The 16,954-nt window shown below is 41.8% G+C and overlaps 1 protein-coding gene across 3 annotated transcripts; it reads right to left on the bottom strand.

Annotated features, from left to right (window-relative positions):
- Positions 1–113: 113 nt before the first annotated feature.
- syt10 (synaptotagmin X) lies at positions 114–11,700 on the bottom strand. Of its 3 annotated transcripts, none has more exons than XM_085769275.1 (7): positions 11,351–11,700; positions 10,212–10,626; positions 6,872–7,433; positions 4,683–4,803; positions 3,708–3,879; positions 2,977–3,116; positions 114–1,447 (listed from the first exon to the last, which is right to left on the bottom strand). In XM_085769275.1, the coding sequence occupies exons 1-7, from the start codon at positions 11,550–11,552 to the stop codon at positions 1,422–1,424; spliced, it is 1,638 nt and encodes a 545-aa protein (XP_085625401.1). In that variant the 5' UTR covers positions 11,553–11,700; the 3' UTR covers positions 114–1,421. The 3 variants fall into 3 exon arrangements, with proteins under 3 accessions (XP_085625401.1, XP_085625399.1, XP_085625400.1); XM_085769273.1 differs by having other exon boundaries at positions 115–1,447; positions 2,987–3,116; positions 11,351–11,699; XM_085769274.1 differs by having other exon boundaries at positions 115–1,447; positions 2,987–3,116; positions 11,366–11,699.
- Between the last annotated feature and the right edge of the window lie 5,254 nt (positions 11,701–16,954).

Below are 16,954 nucleotides of genomic sequence, written 5' to 3'. Positions count from 1 at the left end.
GGCTGTGGTTGTTTTGAGTGTAAAATTGTTCAATACAGCAGGACAGACACTTGAATTTACTGTATATAGGCTATTAACTTAAGGACCACCTGCTCTTACACTTTTGGTCTTTTTATTTTCACTTTGGAGCCTGAAACACTTTGTGTTCCTGTCACTGTTTGGAGGAGTTTTTTTTATTCATTTATTTTTTTCCTTTTAGTCAAAACTCAATTTGGACTGAAGGCTGGAAGTGCTCGTTAATTAGGCTACTAGTACCACTAGTGACCCATAAATTTACATTAATTAACGTATTGCTTTCCCAATAAAGTCAATTTACCGTTTTTATGCATATTTTTTAGTCGACTTTGGAGCTAAAATATCAACCAACTGTTTGCTTCAGTTTCAACACGAGGGACATGTGCAGTGTAAACAACAATAATGTTTGGTTGGAAAAATAAGTTGATGGATGAGTAACTAATATCTATATGCTGCTTTTTTGGGTCGCAATTATCTGCTGAAATTGATCTGTGGTAGAAAATATCTAAAGTTGGGTTCATTTTTAAACTCTTGCCAGGTTTTTGGGGAACAAATTCATTGAAACCTACTTTTATTTTTGTGTTTTTCTTCATCTCTCTTTACGTGCGTTTGCTACATGTATTTGCTACAGTTTCTCTAAATCTGAGAGACCTGTTGAGTTTTCTCATAAATGCAGGTGACAATAGCTGGTTAATGGCCGGTTTCACACATCTGTGACATTTGTGACTGGTGATTTTTTCTAAGAAATTTATCCAGCCCTTTTTATTTGACGCTCAATTACCTGCGTTCTTCAGCCAAAAGAGCTGGAATCACGACTCGCTGGATTTATTGACTGATTCTTTTTTTCTTCTTGTCCTTCTTTCTGTCTTTAAAGTAAATGTTTCATGGCACTGAGCAGCATAGCCCTTTTACCTTTGTGCCATTTCAAAGTAAAATGCTTCACTGAAGAGCTCTCGGGCCAGAAAAAGATTGAAAAGGTTGCAAGTGAATCACTGAGGACTTCTCACAGCGACGTCTACCATTCATGTGGTCTATATGTAAATGTTTTGGCGAATAAAAGCCTTTCTGAAAATTTCCAAAGCAGATGTATGAAAAACAAACTCTTGAATGAAGTGACAGTTTACTGCTGTGCATAGCCAGCTCTGTAGAGCACGAGTTTGAATGAATTTATGAATGAATGAAAAAAAGCAATTTCAATACAACATTGTTTTCATAAACACAGAGAGAAACATGTTGGAATGAATTCAGTTTTTCGTACAACATGCTCACACGAGACTGATTGGCAACACGACTCGTCAGCGACTCTAAACGAACGTCTGCTTTCTTACAGAGGCGGTGTCGTCACTCTACCTGTAGATCGTCACGGCGTCTGTGGAGGTTTAGGCGAAGGACATGAACCTTGACTCTCAAAGCTTGCCGCTCTTCCAGGCCACTGCAAGGTAAGATGTCACACCAAAAACACAGCTTAATAGAGGCCGCCCCTTTTTTCTTTTTTTTTTTGAAAAGCTAAGCAGGTATTTCTCACAGTCCTGAGAATGCACTGTGATCATGGGCAAATTGGTCATTTGAGCCCAGCGGTGATCTAGCGTGGTCATTTACAAGCAAAGCATTTTCTTTGTCTGGTATAGAGCTGGCTGTGCTCACCGTGGCGCCTCCAAATAATTATATATTCTCCAATATGTAACTAAATCAGTCTCAAGACCTAACATGGGATCCTAACAAGCAACTGTGTGCACTGGTGGTGTTCTCATTAGAGGACGGGGCGACTGCTGCTCTCAGACGGTTCACCTGGAGGGTCATACCGTTGCTCTGCAACAGCACAAAGCATCTCAATGAGTAGATCCAAAAATATAGTAATAATAATAATAATAAGCTATGTCAGACAACTACATTAAATTGTTCGACAGCAGCTACACAGGATAGGCACTCTTTTTTTTGCCTATGATCACAGTTTTACCAAAGCATGAAGTAGTTTTACCACTGAAAATGGGTAATCACCTGTATCTTCCTATGCGTCAGGTGGGAAGTGGATGTGGCAAAAGAGGAAAAAACATTGATAACATGTAAAATATAATAAACATTAACCGGAGTGAAGCAATTGGCCTCTAAAAGATGAAATTGTCTTATTCAAACATGGTATTTCATCAGCTATAAAATGAGTTTCTCCTCAAGTACAGGACGTCGGAGATACTTGGGTCCAGTAACTCCTGTTAGCATGTTTGCTGCTCATCGAACCTCTACTGTATATGTCGTCTTCTTTCTCTGCATGCTAAATACATACATGCAACGTGTAGGTAAGACAGTGTTGGGGGTTGTTGGAGAGTGACTTTTGCATCCGGTTTCAGAGATTCTCATCCGACTCTTCTCTGAATATTCCTTCAGCCCAATTTTTGAATAGGTGGACTGAATTAAATTCATCAGAACAAATGCAATAAATGGGAAAGTTTAATGCAATTGTTCTTGCAGTCAGTGGAGAAGTGAGGAGGTGAGAATATGTTTTCAGAAACAGTGAATGAATCAGAAAATGAGTTGCATGTTATTCTGCAGGTCAAAAATTTAAGAATATAAATGCCAACAATGTTTGCACTGTATACTGAGCTGAGTTTTTTTTTACTGTTTGCTTTTCATTTCAATAATTACATTACATGCATTTGTGCATTTTGTCATCCCATTTTTAAGTGTTTTTCAATATTCACGAATAAATACAGGCACATTGATGGATTTTATTCTTATAATAGGAAAAAACCAAAGGACCATGTAACGTAATGTGTAATATGCATGTAATGCGATGTCCATGAAGGAAATGGGAGCTGAGATAACATTCATACTCAGATATGTTGTTTCCTAACACTGGGTAGTGGTCACTGGTCACTGTCACATTCAAGAGCTTGTAGGGAACTCTGTAAATGTGAGTTCTTTAAGACTGGGGGGACAACACAGTGAGGGATAGAAGAAGACAACATATCTGTACCTCTCCCAGAGCATGCCAGTGTGTGATGGGCTTCCGCGGATAAGCCAACATTTCATTCCAGTGATCCCGTCCAAGGCCCTCAGCATCTGGCCCGGCATGACATACACCAATCACCTCATTGTGTCCAACCCTGTTAGCAGCACAACACACACATCGACATAGATTTTGATGCACATAGTAATGCTCCTAGTAGCCTGGGTGCAGACATTTAAAAATTATGAACATATACTGATAAATAAAAGGATATTTCCCCAGATTTGGATAAAAAGATGTTATGAAAAGACTCTGGATAAAGATAACTGGCTTTAATTATACCACTTATAAAAAAAATTGAGAAAAGAAGAAGCTCCAATTAGTTATTGTGTGTTTAAGAGCTCCTGTTGAGCAAAATATAACTTGCTCATCTTGTTATCATGTACCCAAATCCTACAAATGCTCCTTGTCCTTGTAGATAATTTCTGACATAAAGAAAACAGAGACGCATACAGAGGCAAGCTGGATGAGTGAGGAGAGTCTTTTATGAGAGAGATATTCACATTTATAAGATGGGAACAGCAGATGACAGTGGAAAAACAAGCTCAAAAAAGAAAGAAAGAAAAATAATTCAACCAGGAACAAAACTGATTATCCAACACTCGAGGTACATGTGGGAAACAAGCAGACAACTTAAATAGACGAGGAGGGCCGGGGTAAAACAGACAGTATACAGACAGTGACTCACCGATCATAATCCATCACCATGATGGACAAACTGACTTGTTCGACGTTCTCCGGGGGGATGTCGAAGATGATGGCCTCGTTGTACACTGGATTAAGTGTGCTTTTCTTGGTTGTTGTTTTTCGCTTCTTCAACCTCCGCCCATCGCAGATCAGGTAAACCTTCACATACGGGTCTGAGAGACACGCTCACCGTCATTTGAAAGGTTTGTACACATGTATGTTGTCAATGTAGAAGAAATGGCAAAAGGGCTGGTGAATGTGTAACACCTAACCTGGGTTACAGAAGTTTAACACAGTTTATAGTAAAGCTCGTACCAGTGTTGGCTAATGGGATAGTTCAACATTTTGGCAAATTGGCCCATTGCCATAAGGCATAGTTGCTTTAATTGTCGGTGCAAGCTATTTTTAGAACGGTGGAGCAGAGCCACGAGTTGCTCAGAGCTACACTATGGAGGCGAGATAGAGTTGTTTTCAAGGCAAATGCAGAGACTGCTTGCTGAAAAACTGTAGTTTTGCAGTTTTGCATGAATTTACCTCTGAAACAACTCTGTCTGGTAACGTTCTGTTATTATCTCATAGCGTGGTGAATGTGCAGGTCACAACTTTGTCCACCAGAGTGTTTTGGAGTTGTTGGATTGTGTATTTGATCAGTTTGATGAGGGAAACCAAGAAATCCCATGAGCCTCCGTAGCGTAGCTCTGAGCAGCTCGCGGCTCTGCTCTGCCGTTCTAAAAATAGCTTGCACCAATAATTAAAGGTAATGAACCTACTTCTAAGACTATATGGATTATGGTAATGCCAATTTGCAAAAATTGTGAACTATCCTTTTAAATAATTTGTTCTCACTGGCCTCAATACGTCTCTTTCCCTTTTCCATTCTGTGAGGCCACCTGCTGCATGTTTTCAGCTAAGTTTGATTTATGGCCCAGTTTGAGCTTTTGATGTGCGCTAGTCTTATTTTGCTGTCGGGGGTTACCTGAAGAGCCTGTGATGTCCATGGCTTTGAGGTTTCTGCATTTGATGACTGTGAGGGTCATTCTCCCTGCTGTGGGGAGGTAGCACAACGAGTACATGATCTCTCCCAGGTCAACACTCTCCTGAAGGACGGAGAAAAGAAACAGAATGAATGTCATCCATTTTACATGTGTTGACCACATTTTGTGAATCAGAAGGCTAAAAGGCAAAAGAGTAACGAATTATGTAAATAAAAGAAAATTTGTATTTCTGTCAACCGCTGCTAAACAAGCATGGCAGGTTGTCAACCTATTTATCTTTTTAAATGCAGTACAGGCATGAAAACTTAACTGTCGGTCAACACAACAGAACTTGCTTTGTGTTTTAGATATTATGCTAATTACCAAAGAAAATTTTAGCATTTCTATACTATAGCTGTTAAAACTAGAAGGTACACCAGTAGTAAAGACAAAGAAGAATTTATAGCGAGTTCGATAAAGGTCTAAAGCCCTCACTGGTATCTGAAAACAACGCTGTTTAACACATAAATTGTACAGATTAGAATAAAACTGAACTCAGAATATTAAACAGCTTTGGATTTACCAACTTCTACTCTAAAAACCTTTGGACGCTATAACGACTCTCTCATACAGTGACGATTAATCAAACAGTTTCACTCAAACTATTAAATCCACAAAGTAACTGAAGCTGCCCTCAGGTGTTTCCACATGGGAGTGGGCACCTTCAGGTTAATCTGTGGCCTGCAGTTAGAGGAAGTAAATGACACCGTCACACTAGACCACACAACCAAAGCTAAAGTGATATTCTGTTGAGTCAGATAAGCTAAAAACACAATTTAACACATTTTAGTACACCAGCATTGAGGGTATATAGTGTATACTTTTCAGAGTTTTGCTCTTTAAGCAGCAAAACTAACCACAGGAACAGTTCACAACAGTTAAATATCATCTATACTGGTACTAAAGAGTAGCATTAATCAGGTAAAAACATAAATCTGCATTGGTCTCCATTCAAAGATGCAAGATGCACATGTTTGCTGACCCAACTCTGGAGATAAAATAGATCTAGAAACTATGGTATGATGTTTGGGTTATTATCCTCCTGATAACTTATTAACAAGACTATTATTGATGGGGTTAATAATGTAGACCATTAGACACACTCATAGTATGTTCATAGTTTAAACTCTGGCTCTCTTGTGTGCCTGTGTTAATAATATACTGGAGCAGGGGCTTGGTTGTCACCTTGCCTTCCATTATTATCTCTTTCCAACCCACCTAATGGGATAATACAAAAAATCATGGAGGCAGTCAACAATAGTGGCAATCTGTTGTGCTATTCTACTCTTATTCTGGTACTGAACAGAATAGCACATGAACTTTGGCAATCTAGATTTCAAGTGGCTTTTAAATGAACAACCTAGTATGAAAACAAAGCCCTTTGTCAGTGAAAACCAATAAATAAACCACAGCCATGTTCACTTGAGGTTATAGAGATTCATATCTGGTCAGTTTGTTTGCATGCAAAAGACCGAATATACTGTTGTTGTTCTGTTGCTATTAATAAAGTTTACAGAAGCCAGTGTGAACCTGAAAACAATGGCTCAATGTTTATCACACTGAAAACACTCATAAATAAAGCAGGGGCTCTTGAGGAAACTGTGGTGAGTGTTAATGTAGGAGTGAAATGCATTCTGGCCTATATTATGACTTATGAGTTCTTATAGTTCTCGTGAGGACGTACGACTGTACATGCCTGGTGTTAAAACTGTATAACCTGTTTGTTTAGTGACATTATAAGTTATAGCGTATGTATGTCATGACGGGATAATTTTACTCTCTGTTGCTATATTTACGTCTGTAAAATACCCAGCAGTTTCTGGAAAGTGCGAGTGGGTGGTTTGGCTGATGAGATGCATTTCCCAAAGCATTTGAATTATGCAATGTGTTCCACCTGCCACTTTTATGGATGAGTGTTGATGAATTCTCTCAGGCTCTCTGAAGTGACTCAGTGCAACACTTGTGTTTGTTTAGACCTTTCCCAAAAAGAAAATAATAAAAACAAAAAAAAATGTAGTTCCCATTCCCTGTGTGTTTTCTCTTCAGTGTCAAGACAAGAAGTTTGGTGCAACATCTCTAACTTATAGCGACAGTGAGCGTTGGCGTTGGTTGGTGGTTGGTGTGAACTCACAGTAGTTGCTGCGTGGATATCCTTCCACACCACCGCCTCCCTGGAAAGATCAGAGAGTTCAAAGAGGTTGTCCACCACCACCTCGCCAATCATATCGTGGCTGGTGAAGCGGTCGAAGTCGTAGACGCTGAAGTGCAGCTTGCGGTTGCAGATCTCGTCGTACACCACCGGGAAACGGAAGGTCTCGTCGAACATGGGGTTCAGGTTCTTGCGGTGGACGCGCGTCTGGTACTTCTTCTTCCTCTCCGGCAGCAGGTAGATCTTCACGTACGGGTCGGAGGTGCCCGTGAAGTCCTTGGCGGGCAGGTCCAAGGCCTTGAGGATCCGCACCACCAGAGCCTGCTCCTCGTAGTCGTAACGCAGCGAGAAGCTCAGCTTTCCGCACGTCTCCACGGGCTCTTTGGGCTCGCCCTCCGAGTCCACAGACTTCTGCTTGTAGAGTTCGGGTTTTATTCTCCCGATGCTCGCCGTGGAGGACTGGCGGAGAGGCACTGTGTCCATGCTGAAGTCGACGCTGGTGACATTCATCTGACGAGGCAGGTGGCGCCGGAAAGAATTGTGCCTGTTGGAAAGGGTAGAGGGCATCTGGTAAATGTCTCGAGTGTCAGTGTCATGCATGAGCGGCTTTGTGACGGTGCGGGGCCTAATGGTTTGTCAGGAGAGGGTACGTTTAAGAAGAAGCATGATGCATAATAATGTGCAGTGCATGGAACTCGCTTTGCATATTACACTGTGTCTTTGATGTTTTATGGAAGAAAAGCAAAATATATTACAGAGAAACCACCTCATGTTCACCTAATATAGACGAGAGCCGAATAACCAGAGGCCTCGAGTGGCTGTAGCTCCCAATGCGGCTCAGTTTCAAGACAGCACTTAGCAGGAACGACTCTTTAGGGCATATCGTACAGCCTGCTTAATGCATGTTGACAAGCAATAGTTTGAAATGCTAAAAACGACTGAGCCAATCACATGATGCACATAAATTGCCAATGTGACTCTGCCAAAGTGGATGTAATTGCCCTAAGATTGACAAGCTGAAAGATTTCCTTCATTCGTGTGTCCCCACTGACCAAGATTCAAATTTGAGCTTTTATAAAAAAAAAAAAGATTACCTGAAGGCTGGTTGACATCTTTTGAGAAACACCACGTTTCCCCCCCCCCCCCTCCCCGACTTGCCAATCTTGTCACCTAGCAACTGGCCCTCCTCCTTTCTTACAATAAGACAATCACAGCAATCTGACAGCCATGGCACAAATGATATAGCACAGGAAGCACGGCTGAAAATTAAATAGTACGCTCTAGTATTGTCGTAAACGGCAACACAGAGATCAAGAGGGAAAAAAAGAAAATTTCCATCGAATACAAAACATAAGAACCATTACTATATGCAGACAGGTGGCAAATTAAAGGTGCATGGTGTCAGTGTATGTGTGTCTAATAGTGCTCCCATTCCTGTGCACAGGGTGAGATGAGGTTGGACAAAATGTTCATCTTACTGTAATTGTGCAAACTTTGTGTTGCACCAACATATAGGAAGTCAACTTTCCTGATTTGGATGGTGCTTGTAGGAATGCGGCACTTTTCATTGTTTAATTTGATGAAATAATAATTGTCGGAAGCAGAAATCGCAATCAAAAATAAAACTTGATTAATCGCCCACTTCATCACTGAGAACAGCTTTGTACTGTGTTATGCCCCTCCCCCCTTATAGTGTAACAGCCACTGGATATTCCTCAGTGTTGGGGTCAAACATTCACTCCCAGCCTCACCTCCCCCCACTCAGTTATTTCTATGTCTGTGGTTTTTGTACCACTGGACTCTCACATGTGCCTCTGTCTTTGTAATGAGAGGATTATCCTCTATGTAATTCTTCTATGTAATTATAGACGGACTCTTGTTTCTAGTCACATCCTGTTCACTTGAGGAAATGCTGCTCCTCTGTTTTTCCATACGCACTCCTGCTTTAAATTATGACCCTATACTTGCCAATGCGTCTCCCATATATCTAAATGCATATAAGTCACATTGTTTCTATTGACACATGAGGCCAGTTGAACAGTGTTTGGGACTGAAGCTCCTGCTGTCAGTGCCTCCAGTAATTATCTCCCTCTTCCCATCTTGATACGAAATCAGAATAAACTGCACCTGCTCAGCTCAGACCTTTAAAAGGTCACATGTGTTTACATGGCTTTTACTGGTTGGATGCTACTTGCCTAACTCTACCATGCAGTGCACGTGTGGAAGAATCTGTATTTGTTATCTTTCCCTGTTCATTTTATCAGTTTTTTCCACATATATACAGAGAGTGGGTACTTGAGCTCCCAAAACAACTTGATAGCATTATAAATGTGCCTTTTTTTTATAATTGATGACCAGATTTGTTGGTAGTATAGCCCAATGATGTAAGAAGGTTTCACTTTGGGCTGTTTTCTTCACTATTTTCTGACATTCACCATTCACTGCACCAGATGATTGATCTATCATCAAAATAATCTCTGGTTTACCTGGCCAGTTGGTAAACACAACTAAAAAGGAGAAACAATAGAGGTAATTCACTTGAGAATATCAACTTCTCTTTGTTGTTGTAGTTTCCTTAAGCTCAGGGGTGCTGAGACTAAGGTGTTTGTTTTTGTTCAAAAAGAAAGAAAAATAATCGATGAAAAAGTGTAGGCGGAAAGGATTGAGAAAGTAGACTTTGAAATCTATAACTTGGCCTGGTGGGTGTGTAATTCATGGAGATGTTGGACTGGATATAATTTAATTAAAGGCTCTTAACGACAAAAACCAAAGCGGGGCCCGTCAATAAGGTTATCCTTGTGAGAAGCCGAGCGCAGCTGCCTGGTGCGTCTCACCAGAAACCACCCCTTCCACCGTGACAGCTCCCACCCCACAGCGCTGCTAATTATGGACGTTCTAGTTTAAACACAGCGCTGGAAAACAAAGGGGAGCACGAGCTGATTGTTTAATTACTGTGGATGCTTCCCGCCGTTACCATAGCAGCTTCACTCACACGTACAAGTGATCATAGGGTTCGAGCTGTACTGTAAGCAGGGAGGTTTGCCTCTGCAGGATGAATCTTATTCACCCTCGAGTTAAGACACAGAGAGAGAGAGAAAGGGAGACTATTCAACATGCTTTTCAAGGTCACCAGCCAGTCCCTGATGCCAAACCACCTCGAGGACAGTGTCCATGATGTCACGAGCTGTCTGCAGTTTCAGGATTGTGTGTTTCCTACTTTCATGTGAGGGGAAAAACAGATGAAAGTGGGTTGAAAATGCTGAAAATGACTTGTCTGTGGGTCCTAAAGCAGGAAAGGGGGTTGACATGTGGGAGTAGCTACCTGGAGGAGGAGGTTGGTTCTGTGGTCTGCCTCTGGATCTTAGCCTGCTGGCTGAGCTTCTCCCTCAGGGCCGTTTGCACCTCTGCGGGGATGTCCGGAGACGTCTGGCTGATCTTCATGGCGGCCTCCAGGAGCTTCACGGAGCTCCGGCCGTTCACCTTCACTTCCGGCGGCGGGTAGTACTTCTTCTCCACCTCCGCCGCTTTGCTGTCTGTGACCGGCGGCGGGGAGGAGCCGGGTGGCGGAGGAGGAGGCGCCTCGGGGAAACCCACGTGGAGGACATTCTCGGCGTGGGCCGACAGAGCCTTGCTCCTCCAAATGGGCCAGCACAGCTTCCAAAAGACAAAGAGAGAGACTACCAACAGGGCGAGGCCACAGAAACCCACGACCACAGCTAGGAGACTAATAGAGATGTCTACGTGTAACCATGGAGAAGACCAGTAGAGGAGGACAGAAGGAGACACATAAAAAGGAAAAAAAAGGAAGGAACCAAGCGAGGGACAAAATATGACGGACAAACATGCAAGGGAGAAAGAGAAAAAAGGAGAGAGAGCAAGCTGTAAGAAAGAGGGGGCAGCATACGCGCCTGTTTGATAAAGCAGGACAATTTAAAGTCATATATAAAACCACAGCATCAAGAGAAACACACGTTTAATGACTGGAGAGAGAAAAAGAAACATTTAGTGCTCCTGACATTTCATGCCCTCACTGATATTTAAAGGTAAAGTTTGGTTTGCACAGATTAATCAAACTGACTCTTTAAATTCTCCCTATTTGCAAAGTGGGAGAAAAAAGAAGGAAGGAAAGAGGAGAGAAAGAAAGAGAGAGAGGGAAATCATTTCTTCAGTCAGTCTATTGTCCACCTGTTGCTGCTGTGCTGAGCTGCAGCAAGATGCGTAACAGACGGAGAGACACTGTGGTAACAGTTCAACACGTAGAAACACAGGGAGCTGAGCGAGTGGAATAAAGTTTTAACAGGAGAGAGATGAAGTGCAGGTTCACTTTTTTTTCTTTTCTCTCTCTTTTTTTTATAATCCAAACGCTGCAGCAACTCAGTGTCTTCATTTCAAGAGGAACAGGGGGAAGTGATCAATTGGAGGAGATTAGGGACAATAAAATAATGACTTTATTCTATTTACCTGCGTTTCCTTTACCTGGTATGTTGCTCTCCAGTGGAAATATATCCGAACATTTCTCCCGGTCGACGTGTCCCGTGAGACAAAGTTCCGTGACGATCTGGAGAGCCCTTTGGCACAAGGTGATGCTGTCCTCCGTCCGGACACTCATGTCTCTCCTGTTAAGCCATTGCACGCCGGAGGAGCCGGGAGGGCGGCGGTTCATTTGGGCACCTGTTGTCTGTTTTTTCTTTTTTCTTTTCTTTTCTCACTACGAGCCGCAGAGCGCAGCCGGTCCGCGGGAGACAGCAGGGAGGCGCGCTGCGTCCTGATCCTGATCCATGTCCAGAGCGCAGCGAGGAGCGACTGGCCAGACGCGCTGCCTGCGTTTGAATACCAGGAGTCCAACCCTCGCTGCGTCCAATAGCTATGCGCATCAGTCTGAGAGTGAGTCCTGCAGTAATCGGATTACTTTTCTCTCTCTCTCTCTCTCTCTCTCTCTCTCTCTCTCTCTCTCTCTCTCTCTCTCTCTTTTTTTTCTAGTAACAACTACAGTCCCCCCTCCTCCCCCCGTGCACGCAGGGGACTGGTGACCTGTCGGTGTCCCCGCCCTCTGTCTAACACATAGTACTGGCTGATAACACTCCTCCCATGACCCCCAACGGGGTTTTTACCTCCTGTGACCGTCGGTATAATAATTAATCAGAATAAGAGTCATTACCTCCCTTCATTTTTCTCAGTGTGATTGAACACAAGGTTCTCAAACTATTGGATGGAGTCACGTGGCTGCACTTGCTCCATGTTTTTTTCATGCAGTGGCAGGGAAAGTAACAGGTTGTTCTGCATTTGAAGGAATGAAGTAGAAAATTGAAGCCTGCATACAGTATATGGCATGTATATTATCTGGATGGACCACTGCATAGTAGGTATTATCCATACCTGCTTTTACATAATACATAGCCTGCAGCTACCTGTCACTATACACCACTATTACTTCATATTATGTAGATTTATTTTTGCACCTATCTGCACAGTTTATTTGAAATGATATAGGCCTAGATAGCTTAATTTGATCAAATTGGTGTGTTTTCCAGTTTACCCAGTTTTTATAAAGTCATAATCACTTGATTTTGAAATAACTTTTGTTACAGTATAAGTGTGATCTGCAACTTTAGCATTTTATGTACATTTTTTTTCTTTTTTGACTGAAACATTTGTAGAGAGAAGAAAAATGACTAATTAGCTCCCAAAGGAACAATACCACCAATATACAGTATCAATAGAAAATCAATACTTTGATCTGCATTTGCCTGTTGAAGATGCTGCCAATCAATCTAATTTAATTTTCAACTGCAAATTTAAACACCAGAAGAAAAAAAAACTGCATGTGAACAAAAATTTGAGAAACCTGAACACAAAAGTCAAAAAGTTCAGGGATCTTTTTTGTAACTGTTGTAACAAAAGGGGCGACACTGCTGTCGGAGCTCAGTCCTCACCTCACCCAGCTGCTTTTCATTGGGTTATTTCTATTATTCACACTCCATGCCAGTGGGGGGGCACGAAACCGTAGCCAAGGGAAACTGGAAATTGCATTGGAAAAGGAGAGAACAACAACAACAGCAGTGAAAGTGTGAGAAATACAGCTGACGGACGGCGATTCAGAAATTTTTGGAGCCATGGTTACTACACAGCACCTGTCCTGAAGGAAGGTCGTCAACAATGGAGGCGGATCAGAGGATGAGAGAAAAACTCTGGCTCACCGTCCAAACACAGCTGTGTGACGATCAGGAAATTCAACTAGCTTCTCTACTTTTTTTTTTTTTTACACTATTTCCACGTATCCTTACTCATTTATTTGTCAAAAATGTATCTCGTCCACTGAAATATATCAAATACAAATAAGATGTTGATGTTTCCTCGACAACTAGTTGATCCCTTTTTAGTGCACATAATTCTGGTCTTTATACATTTCCACCCCTGGAATCAGACATATAACAAATGATTATTTCCATTATCAAATATTCAGCTGCTTGTTAACTATAAAGTTTTGGAATAAATCACACTTTTCTTTTAAAAATGACTGTGCCCATTATCAAAGTTTTCTCTGCTTTTCCTTCTGATCTATTTATCATATAATGACACTTTCAGCTCTCAGGTCAAAACTATTATCCATTATTTAATCAACTTTTTTTAAAGACATATTTATCAGTTTAATGAGCGCTACAGCCTCACAGATCAGCTAGTCGTCAGTCTGTATCTGTAGCTCCACAGTGGAGCATGTAGAGTCATCAGTCCTTCCCACTCTAACTTGTGTATGCACGTACAACTGAAAAGCTTCCCACTTTCCCATTATGAAAGATGTATCACATATTTTTGTTTGAGTAGCATGGCCAACGCCATCTTCAGCCGTGGAGCCAAAACCAGAAAGCTGTTTGGCAGACCTCCAGGACGGGGAATTAAGAAAGCAGAAGGGCAAAGATAATCAACTGCTATACTGAATTTGAGTTGAGCTATAAGCGAACCCAATCCACTGGTGCATACAGTACGTTTGCAGCCGCGGTGCAGCCAGTGGTTTTGGCTTGTGTGGATTAGAATGAAATCATTTAATTAGACGCTGCTCTTTGCAGGCAGAAGGACAATTAAAAACATGCTCATCTGCTCGGAAGCCTCCTGTGGCATTTTGCAATCACAGATAGCTCCCGTATCAATACCAAGCCCCTGTACCAAGTATTGTATGAACCTTTTTTTTGCTGCTTTTGTGCGTCCAACACAACTGTTGCCTCTCTTGCTCCCAGAGTGTTTTTATTTCCCCAGGCAGTTTGTTCCCCTGACGGCACGTCAGGGACGTGCCGTGAGGGACGTGAATCCAGAAGGGGGCTGTCTCCTGGACAGCGGTGCATGCTGCATATTGTCAGAGTGTAACCTGTCTTGGAGATTGCCTCTAAGTTAATGTCCCTCATGTTTGTCTCTGGAGAAACATTGTGAAGAGAGAAATGAAACGTTGGCCCGATTCCTGTGCAACCAACTCTGCTTTAAAATGCAGCGTAATGGCCGTTATAGGTTACTAATTGGTACTCTGAAAAGGAGGGAGTGCTGGATGATGAAAGGTTAGTGTGTGATTATGTTAATGCTAACGTGCAAAGACGCCACATAATGACTGGCCATGTTTGTCTGTATAGTGCCTCTAAAGACAAACCAACTGCACCTCTTAGCAAAGCGATGTGTGCAGTTATCCCATCAGAATTGACTTTCATCATAATCATGTCTGCATTTTAGTGTAATTGGGTAAAAAAAAAAGTACTCTGGTCTTTGTTTTTTTTATTTTTAGAAAGTGCTTTTTGTTTATTCTCATATTAGGACACAAACAGCAGCAATAAATTGTCCCTAAACTTGTACTTGTACCTGAGGATAACGACTGTGAATGTCTTCTGATCAGGCACATCTCTGGTTAATAGAGTTTGTGCAACTTCAGCCACCTATTTTAGGTCGAGGAAAGTCTATGATTATGGTTTAATCAAACAAATGTTGATTGATTGCAGAAGACAGATTGTTTGGTGGGTTAAATTTGCAGGAGTTAACTCAGTTGCATTCAAAAATCTGTATTGGAAGGTTTACAGTACCTGGACGACGCACCTGAATTTGAAGGTTTGCATTTCACCATGAAAATAAAAACTTGCTGAATATACTGATTATCAGTGTATTCTCATTTCAGTTTGCCTACTACTGTAACACACTGACATCGCTCCGTAAACTTCAACCCAAACCAGGTTCTTTCCTGAACACCACCTCGAGTCGTTTCTGTACTTGAACCAAACCAAACCTTAAAGGAGCTGTATGTAAGAAATGTACGGCAAGTAATCATGTTACATACCTAATACATACATACATACCTAATATGTCACCAGAGACTAAGGAATTATGTTAATTTTGAAATACTGATCTCACTGACAACAATAGTACAGCCAGAATAGTCACATTTAAAAAAGTTTATTTCCAGCCCGCAAATCATGTTAATGTTTTGATTTCATGTTTTGTCCTGTTGCATCACCCACTGTAGCATTTCAGCATCCAGGTTACCAGTTACCACTGAGCTGCAGCTACAAGTGTTTACTAACATTAAAAGACCTCGCTATGACTCTGAAAAACGTTGATCAAAACCAGGATCTGCATAGGAGATGCATTTGAAAGATGGAGACAGCTGAAAGTGGAGAAGCATTAGAGGACAGATGCCAGGGTGGGTTATTTTCTCCCAGACACACAGCCAGCTTTTTGCACAATGATCCGTTTTCCCAGTGCACAGGGGTACTTTGACTCTGACTGCAGCAACAGCTTTGGCCTCAGTCTTACATATAGCTCCTTTAACTGAAGCTGTGTCGGATCAGAGAACAGGTGTTTTTTCTTCCATCTGAGCTTTCGAAGGCGCTGGGAAATGTTGGCCTCGTGCCAACGGTGGCGTGTGGCCACAGAAATGTCTCTCTCTGGAGGGGAATGAGATATCTTGCCGTTTGATTCGGAGGAAAACAAGATGTGAACACCATCTGAGACCAAAGGCTTTTTTTTAAGCTTTTAGAAACATCTTAGGTCTGTCTGTGTTAATTTGAGCACAGTATCTCTATAGAGGTTAACATAACCTCCAGGGATGTTTAGGATTTTACTGCAATCAAAAATGGCTTTGTTGTTAAAGTCATATCTGGGCGTGTATGCGATGTCTCATTGATTATTCCTTCGCTAAATCCTCCGTCTCTTGTATCATTTACCACTGACACGTTGAAGCCTTTATCCTTTTGAAGCCAGTTTACTAATTAGATAAAAGTACTTTGACAATTTCGGTCCCCAGGAGAATGAATTATCTCTCCACAGATGTTCACAGAGATGATATCAATCCACTGAGATCTTTATTCTTATTAAATCATGGGAGAGATGATTGACTGTTGCACTCTCGGTAAAACAATTATCGCTTTATCTTAAAGCTTTGGTCTTATTGTTTTCAAATTTCTTCCCTTTTCAGTCTCAATATTCTTACATGACATTGTTTTGTTTGGTGAAATCTGACACTGACACCAGTTGATGCACATCAGAAAATAACAGGGTGGAAAATGAGTGTGACAGGTGAACCAAACACATGCACTTAAGGTTTTGGAACAAAAAAACAAGACAAGATCTCCCGCAGCGACGCTGCCCGTAGATAAAACTGTTAAAAGCAGAGGTTGTATCTGTATTTCTAAACTTTTTGGGTGCATTTCTTTCTTTAGGGGTTGTGGGAAAAGACGTAGACTAAGAATGTCAAATGTCACGGTAAATGTCAGTGGCGGAGTGGCCACCGAGGCAGCCGTTTGAAGGTGTTCATATCTCCGACACAGGGTACAAAATGTTCTGTTTCTGCTACTTACACAAGAGGGTAAACAGCAGCAACAGCAGCAGCAGCAGCAGCGGTGGGGATATATCAAGCAGAGCAAATATAAGGCGAGACGCTGTTCGGCTTCGAAGTGTTATAACATCAGCAGGAGGTTTTTTTTGGCAACAACAAGCAAAACTTGCATTGAATTAAAAAAGAAAGCTGTTTATCATCTTCTCCGCGTCGCGATGCTGTTGTCATGAAGTGTCTGCGGGAGCAGGAGGAGGCAGAGG

The sequence above is a fragment of the Trachurus japonicus genome, chromosome 23, assembly GCF_045865225.1.
Source record: "Trachurus japonicus isolate A0001 chromosome 23, Traja_1.0".
Taxonomy (NCBI): Eukaryota; Metazoa; Chordata; class Actinopteri; order Carangiformes; family Carangidae; genus Trachurus; species Trachurus japonicus.
Note: the sequence above shows the minus strand (reverse complement) of the source record. Positions and strands in the feature narration are given on the sequence as shown.

What these genes read in the sequence shown, in the direction of transcription:
- syt10 (XM_085769273.1), bottom strand. Translation starts at nt 11,552, where the DNA reads ATGAACCGCCGCCCTCCCGGCTCCTCCGGCGTGCAATGGCTTAACAGG. An exon ending in ATATCCACGCAGCAACTACT is followed by an intron (nt 4,804 to 6,871) that starts GTGAGTTCACAC and finishes TCCGTCCTTCAG; the next exon opens with GAGAGTGTTGACCTGGGAGA. An exon ending in ACTGGCATGCTCTGGGAGAG is followed by an intron (nt 1,448 to 2,986) that starts GTACAGATATGT and finishes CTTACCTTGCAG; the next exon opens with TGGCCTGGAAGAGCGGCAAG.